This window comes from Anneissia japonica, unplaced genomic scaffold (genome assembly GCF_011630105.1).
Source record: "Anneissia japonica isolate Jap-2015-1 unplaced genomic scaffold, ASM1163010v1 scaffold287608_len21160_cov174, whole genome shotgun sequence".
NCBI classification, from domain to species: domain Eukaryota; kingdom Metazoa; phylum Echinodermata; class Crinoidea; order Comatulida; family Comatulidae; genus Anneissia; species Anneissia japonica.
In genome coordinates, this window is record NW_022694255.1 from 12,168 (window position 1) to 20,926 (window position 8,759).

An 8,759-nucleotide genomic window follows, 5' to 3' on the forward strand; every position below is an offset into this window, starting at 1 on the left:
AATTCATTTTAATTGGTGCAATACCACAAACTAAATGACAGTACATCCAGAGCAAAATACTAGAACCGAATTTAACTTCAGGAGTTAAATTTAATGCAAAGTAAATTTCAGAATAATTAAGCACATATTGTTTAACAAGTTCACTGCTAGGAAGATGAGTTCACATCCGACAGGGTTCATTTAGAGCGCTAAGGACACAAGTTCATGTCCACATGTGTCTAAACATACCACTATTTCATTGCACACAAACCTGCTGGTAGTAGTCGCCAGGTTCAGGGAACCTGGAAGTAATGATCGAAAAATAAATACCCGTATGTTTGTTTGTGTTTCAATACAGTTGATTGGAATAATTTTGATTATGATGGCACCCTAATTTTTATCCCGTTAGTGTATGGTATGAAACTAGAAAAAAAGGCTTGGCAGTCAATGTGCTAATAAACAAAATCAACAAATTAGAACTCATACCCAGGGGCGGATCCAGAAATGTCCAAAAGGGGGGGCCGGAAGGGGGTCGAAAGTTGGGCCGATTGAGACAACACTGACGTAGGGGGTCCGGGGGCATGCCCCCGCGAAATTTTTGTGTTCTAGACGCCCGAACATAACATTTGAGGCATTCTTGGCCATCATTTTTTTCTTTTTCTCTGTTTTTTTCCTTTTTTTCTTCTTTTTTTTACCTCCCAAAAGGGGGGGCCGGGGCCGTGCCGGCCCCCCCTAAATCCGCCCCTGATACCCACATGACTCTAGCTGTGTATAATCTATTTGAGGAAGTGGTATACAATTTCTGATTCAGAAGTGATAAAATTTTATGCAAGATAATGTTGCAGTTATATTTTGGCATTCGGAGATACTCGTGAAAATAAAGATTACTTTAATGAAAGTGTGATTTCGCAACCTTAAAATATACATCATCTTAATTATGTTATTCATGCATAAAACATTAATTCTTGACCATAACCACCTGAATATGATTGTTGATTCATGAAAAAAAGGCATGGACCAGTTGTGACTGATATGCTTCTGTAGGAGATGGAGCGACTAAAATTTGATGACGAAATCGTATATTAGTTATCATTTTCGTAAGCTGGCAAAACCTACCTATTATCGTCTTGCTGGTACCAAGACACATAAATAGGTGTTTAGAGCATTCATAATACCTATTTATAAACTACTTTTTACGACCTATCAATGGTAACTTTATTATCCAGCTAAACCAAAGGTTAACCACTTAATATTCTAAGACAATAGCAATAAAACATAACATTTAGCTGAAGTTGAACACCTGCTAAACATCCTACTTACTATAAAAAGAGTTAGTCGTCGTACCGATAAACTGATGCTGCCTTTGAGACCAACTCATCACTAATGTTGTTGTTGATCACACGATCAAAGTAAGTAAAGGATAATCATATCATATTTGCATAAATGGTGAAAAAACCATGGCTCAACCTCTACAGTGACCCTTGCAGAGATGTTTTGAGATTTTGGTACAAAGCATTATTCAGTTATAAATGTGTTACCACCAACTGGTCATCACAGCAGGAATGTGATGCAGAACTGTATGGGATGCAATAGGCAATTGAATTGTCTTCAAAGTGACATCATATGACACATTTTTAATGAGAATCCAAATACTCGTTATTCGTCACTAGCTAAGCATTCACAAATATTTGAGTCAGCTTTACCAGTTAATCTAAAAAAGACTTGACACCCCCCATCCCCACCACCCCGGTCGAGATTCATTGTATCGTATTCAAGAGAGGGAAACCTAAACTTTTAATTTAATGATTTAAAAAGTCATTAAAAGACACCTCAGAAATTAGGAAAGCTCATTACCCGCCATCTAGGAATTAATATTTTTATGAGCCTCCGTTATCTTTAGGATTAATCCATTCATGGAAAAAAGAATATGTATGCAACTACTCAATCTTTTTATGCATACACACATAGGCTTATTTACTGTAATAAGAATGAGAAAGTTTTTACTTGATCATTAAATAAAGACACATCAAGTCGGGAAAGCACACTTCCCACTATATAGGAATCAAAATTTTCCCGGGAAGGACCCTCGAACCCCATTTATTTTTTTGGGGGTTTATCAATTCACGGAATAAGGAATACGTATGGAATTACTCAATTTTTTTTTCTGTATGTATACCGGAACACACTTAATAGGTCCATTTACTGTAATAAGAATGAGAAAAATTTACCTGACCTTTTTCAAGAGGGAAAAGAACCCAGTACATCTTTCGAGACGAGTAGGGGGTTACCCCGGTGTAGTGGTCCATCTCACAGCCCCTGTCACTGCGGACTAGACAGTGCACCTTCTTGGCCTGTGCATGACACGACAGGACCCTTGGGGGAGAAGTAATTTGTAGTAATGAGTAGTCCACATCTGTCGGGCCCGAAGCACTGTGAAGTTGGCCCTCCACCCGGAAGAACATATCTGGCCTAAACTGTTCAAATACATTTCAAAGCAGATAATATCCATAATACATGTACTGTACAAGTCACACAATTAGAATGATGCAAAAAAAATAATGGTTGGTGAACTTTCAGTAATATTAAATTGATGTACAATGGTTGAAGATTTTGCTTATTCTTATGCACAAAAACACAATCTATTTTTGGATGCGGCAACCTTAAAGTCATAGCTACAAGAAAATCAACTTGCGGTAACCTAGAAATTTGCAAAGCGAATGCCTTAAGGAAACATTGGAAAATATGATTATTAAAAATGTGTTGCTTTGGTATAGAATATTGAGCAGATAATTAAGTGCGACTCATTTTGCATGGAAATTGTGGTTGGTGCAATCGTTGGTATAATATAGTAAATCACTAAACAATAAATTGTATTGAATCCTTTCATTGGAAGTTCAATTAATTTTGATTCTTTTAAACGAGCAAATCGACAATTTCATTGATTGTGCTTCTTTTCACATTTGACTTTTCTCACTATTTCATAGGAATGGCCGACCTCACAAATAAAAACGCCACTGAAACGATTATGCGTTCATCAATATATGTTATTGCCGTCATCCAAATCATAATACTTGCCATCATGAGCTTGGTTGGAATTTTCGGAAATATGTTAACAATCATTGCGATTCTTTGTACAAATAAATTACAAATTACAGCAAACTATTTCTTAGTGAATCTGGCCATTTCCGACATTATTGTTTGTTTAATTGCGGAGCCGTTCTACATGCTGGCATTGTATCACCGCAAATGGCCGTTGTCCAAAGAATTCTGTGCTGCTGTAGGTGCTATATCATCCATTTCTATGGGAGCTTCAGTCTTAAATCTCCTGGCAATATCAGTAAACCGTTACATTTGTATAGTAAAGAACATGTACTATGCCAAACTATATAGCAATCGACGTACAGTGTTGTACTGTGTAGCCGTCTGGATTGCATCCTTAATCTCAGTATCACCAACGATTGCTGGTGTAGGTGAATTTGGATTCAACAAGTATTTTTTAGTTTGTGGATATGCAATGACAGAAGAAACATGGAAATGTCAGGTTGGTGAAATGGTTGTAAAGTTCATTGTCGCTATTTCAACTATTTTCTTCTGCTACTTTAAGATCCTAAAAGAAGTGTGCAAGAGTTCATGTCGTAGTAATAAACATAAAGGCAGCGACACCAGCCAGAGGAAGCTAAGCGGTAACGAGGTAAATACAAAAATGTTCCCAAAACTGCCGAAACAAGTTCACATGCTTAAACAGGCATGGGTAGAACATCGGGACAGAGACTTCCAAGTAGCTAAAACCTCCGCCATTGTGATCCTTGTATTTGTGCTATGCTGGACACCGTCTGTATTACATACCATTATTGATAGAGATTTCTCTGCTCCCACTGGGCTTTTGCAGGTATTTGCTTTTCTGGCGATGGGGAATTCTAGCATCAACCCTTTCATCTATGCCTGGCGAAATCATCATTTTAGGAAAGCATACAGGCGCATAATTACCTGCCAATGCCAGCAAGAAGACTTGGGTATTAGGGATAATTCTCAATTTTAACATGATTCAGTGATGCGCACTGAAACCCGAAGGGAATCAGATCAGATACATAACACCAGGATGTGATCTTCTAGAGGATGAAATATCTGTCACCAGATGGATGCACACACACTTGGATGAGTAGCCATCTGAATGACAAAACTGGAATGAGTGAAAAAGCCACCTGGATAGTGCAAGGCCCAGTGGCGTACATGGGAAGGGGGGGTGGGTGCACGCCCCTTCAAAAATTACTCACGCCCCCAGTCACCCCCCACCCCACAAAAATCACAGTAGTTAAAACTTATCTAATATCACCTTACTTTGCATATTAGTGCCCCTCAACTGATTATAAAGGCCTCCCTTCCCACTTCACCTTCACACACATCAGCACCCCATTTCAAGACTTCTAAATATGCCACTGGAAAGGCCATCTGCATGAGCAATAATAATATCAATTTGAATTTTGGAATAAATACACAAATGGGTAAAATGATCAGAAGCGTTTCGAGAGTAAAGGAAAGCCAGCACCATTAGTGATTCACTATGAACTCTGGTCAATTGCAAATTTACAGAGTACAAAAAAGTATATAGTATACAAAATGCAACTAAACCGCCACATGAATGGATAAAGACACCTGGAAAAATTAGTAAACAGCCAAGTGAATAAGTAAACAGCCAACAAGATGAGTGGACAGCTATCTTGATTATAAGCCACCTGGATAAGTTAACAACCGTATACATGAGTGAACAGCTAACTGGATGAATTAACAGCCGCCTAGTTAAGTAAACAACTCTATGGATTAGTAAATAGCACCAATGAACATGCACCTGGATGAGTGTCTTCAGAACCTGTATAGTTAAGAGCACAGCTATCAGTATGACTTCTAGGTTGCCATTTGGCCTTTTTGATGGCCAGATTCCTCAAATCTGGCCGTATAAAAATTCGCCTGGCCGTAACGTTTAAAAAGTTACGGACAAACTATATTTGGCCGAATTTTGTGAAAAGTTTACATTGTTTTTCAATATAGGCATAATATAACGTAGACTTGTTTTGGATATGCTCTTCTGTATGAAAGCTTTGGTTCTAATGGTGTACCTTTACTTACATTGAACGTTTTTGTCATTGAAGATTTGATAACAGGCCCTTAAAGTTATTGCTATAGACCAATTACAATGTACATTATTTAATACATTTAAATCAAATTTAGATCTATCTTAATAATGTGAATTTAAATAGGTCATGCTAGCAACTAATTATAGAACATACTTAATATTATGATGTAGCTGGGAATTTAATTATGGTGACTAATTATAAAAACACTGAAAAGATTAACATTGTTCTGTGTATATCATTTTAATTTCTTCAATTTTAAACAAATGACAGTTGATTTTTGTATTTTAAATGAATTTTATGTACCCACTGTTGTCTTCTAATCGGATTAAAATCTGGCCGAATTTTGGCCGATATCGAATAAAGTTTGGCCAACTTTGGCTGTGAGATAGCGTGTGTCTGGCCATGAACCTGTCGACTATCTGGCAACCTGCTTCTACTGGCTTCTAAGATAAGTTAATAACCACATTAATGTTCAGCATCCTTGATGACTAAAAAGATACCATGAACAGCTTTTATGCTAGGTTTTAATAAACATTAAATACATCAGTAAAATCAATCAACCATGGCCATTAGCTGCAATCAGCTCTGGCTATTGTTTCTTTCAAGCTACCCTGTTTTCCCAAGTACTATAAGAAAAGATGCATTGACAGTGCACCATTTTAAAAATCCATCATTTGAAATTGTTTAATACACTAAAATGAATAAAATTATAGTAAGTTGCACTATTTTAAAATTTTAGTTATTATTAGGATGTAGAAATGATTTTGATGTTAAATGTGCTAATGGACCGTTCCACAAGCCCTGGCCCTTGGATATTGTTATCAATAGCCCACAAACTGATAGTGTAAAAGTTCTAAGATCGTGCTCTTTCGTAGTGATTCATACTCAAAAAGTTCAATCACTTTACATTTTGTCAAGATGCTATCAGGACACCGCCAAGATGCATTACAGCAGTAATGCGATAGTACGACGACGCTGTTACAAATTACAACAATAGAGTTATGACAACGTTAAGATTTGTCACAACGTACTACAAAAATTACCAAGATTGTATGATGACATCACTATGACTTTACAAAGACGAAAACATGGTGTCAATACGATTTGCCAAGACGCCAGTTTGATTTAACTAATCACATGAAAAAACAGGTGTAATTAACAAATATTTGAATGTTGTCGTCGCCATAGTTGTTGATATTTTACCATGTTCAAAAACCTGAAATATATTCAAGCTGCTGCTCTAGGTGACATGACCACATTGAATGAGTGTGAAGGCACCGAGACGCTGTCACAACAATGACGACGTTACGACACTCTTGGTCTACACTTACGACGACGCTGCAGCGGTAGACAAAGATTTGCAAAAAAATTTCGCTCCATCACAATTGCAACAAGATCTAGTACGATGTGCTACGGTAAATTACCACTGACCAGGAAATTTAGTACGACGCATAACCATGTGATCAATGTAACACCTAGAAGTAAGGCCTAGATAAGACATGTCTTTACTTTCTTTATGTTTACCTCACTTTTTAAACATATCTTTTATTTTCACTTATCTCTATAATCCCATTAAATCTAACCACATGATCTATGAAAAACCTGTGCATTTTTTATATATTTACTTCCTTTATGACCTATATATTTCACCTTTGTTTAAATATCAAGATTTAATTTCCTGGTCATGGTGTCATAGTTAGCTCCAGAAAATGTTACAAGGTGATTTACACAGTAAGAAGACATATCATCAGGAATGATGATGACATAATTAATGTTGAAATATTGAATCCCGACACGATGGTGTGCATTTCGAAACTTGGAGTATGTATTATACTATCTTATCTGAGATTATTCAGTGGACCTTTCTGTTTTATAAGTAGAGTTGCCTAGGAGGATGGGTATAAATTTTATAAAGATGGTGAGGAAAGGGAATTTTAGATTGCAAGGTAATCTAAAAATAGGCTCCCGGCAGGAGCGTGTCTACTGCCTTATACAGGAGTTTTTGTTTTTTTAATTTTATCTTATGTTCTTCAATATGCAGATGAGTGTATTATTGTAGTGGTCTGGATTTTTCATAAAAATTATCTTTCTAACAATATTCTGTATAGGCCTACTACTACTGTATATTACACTAAAAACACTTTAAAAATGGGTAACTTTGGGAGTTACCACGTTGTCTTTGATCACGAAGAGTACTACCATGTTCTAGAGGGCGTCCTTCAAATGAAGGTAAAAGGTGTTCGTGGTGAATGCGTGCTGCGTCTCTATAACACTTGTTCGAGTTTCAAACACAATTTTGTTCGAGTTCCGAAGGCTATTTGATTGTCAATAGAGCGCCCCCTACCTTGTGGTAGTAGTACCCATCATGCCTAAACCGAATTTACCCTTTTCCGCCATCTTTAATTGCACATCATGACGTAGTGTCTACGCCCCCGTTGGGGGCAGTAGACACAAACACAGGAGGATGGCTTCTGAAAGAGTGGGATAATGACTTGTTCGAGTGGGGTGTCCACTTAATAGGGGTGTCTCAAGGGAGGGATTCCACTGCATATATACAGCTCTTTCGGCAGGATTTTTTTGAAGAGTGGCGAATTTCAGAAAATGTTGTCTACAAAATTTAAAGGGTGGCAAGCAAGATGTTAAATGGTGGATACATTCTTTATTAAAGAAAACACTATAAAAGAATGTCACAAAAAACCCAGGTCATGGTTTATTTAGGTACATGCAGTGTGGAGGCAGAACAGAGACAAAAAAAAAACAAAAAAAAAAAAACAAGAAATCAATTACAAATAAAGACAATTCACCCATTCAGGCGAGTGTCTGGCATTCCAGATAACACAGCTGCTGGTCAATGCCAGTTCGCTAATTTGCTTTTCATACTTTTACATCGCTTATTACTTAATTTTAAAATATTATTTAATCTCGTTTCAATATCTTTAGAATATACTCCCCTAGAACCCACCTCCAGGCAAAACAATGTGCATTTATAACCTTTATCTTTGATATCGTTGACGATGTCGTCATATTTGCTACATTTATAATTATGTGCCTTGGTTATATTTGGTTCTAGTGGCACCGTCAATTGTCTCAGTTGCCTTGTTAGATTAATCAATTTAGAATATGTCTGGCTTAAGGCTTGTATATAATATATTAGGGGGAATTGATCTACCAGCTACAGAAAGGCCAGGCAGGTCTGCATATACCTTCGCTGACTTTCTGAGGTCCTTAATAGTTTTGACAATAAATTTTAATATTGAATTGTGTCGCCATCTATAACACGCAAAGTGTTAACGAGTGGATACATTTTTTGTACTACTCAGTGTCGGGCACAACGCAGCATGACCCTAATCGTCTCAAAAGACGCACTGGGTTCTTTATAGTGCATGAGCCTGTTGTGTACAAAATTTAAATTTCATTTGCTCGACACCTTTAATTATTATTTTTATACATAATATATATATAAAATCATTCTTTATTAAAGAAAACACTATTAAAGAATGTCACGGAAAATCCAGGTCATGGCTTAATTAGGCACATGCAGGGTGAAGGCAGAACAGAGACAAAAAAAGAAAAGAAAAAAAAGAAGAAATCAATTACAAATAAAGACAATTCACCCATTCAGGCGAGTGTCTGGCATTCCAGATAACA

At 36.8% G+C, this 8,759-nt stretch overlaps 1 protein-coding gene across 1 annotated transcript; it reads left to right on the top strand.

Moving 5' to 3' along the window:
• Nucleotides 1-3,085: 3,085 nt before the first annotated feature.
• LOC117100981 (melatonin receptor type 1B-like) lies at nucleotides 3,086-4,018 on the top strand. The gene has a single exon (XM_033240814.1). The coding sequence runs from the start codon at nucleotides 3,086-3,088 to the stop codon at nucleotides 4,016-4,018; it is 933 nt and encodes a 310-aa protein (XP_033096705.1).
• The last annotated feature ends 4,741 nt before the right edge of the window (nucleotides 4,019-8,759 follow it).

Bases quoted from the DNA above. Each gene is read 5' to 3' on its own strand.
- LOC117100981 (XM_033240814.1), top strand. From the start codon at position 3,086: ATGTTAACAATCATTGCGATTCTTTGTACAAATAAATTACAAATTACA.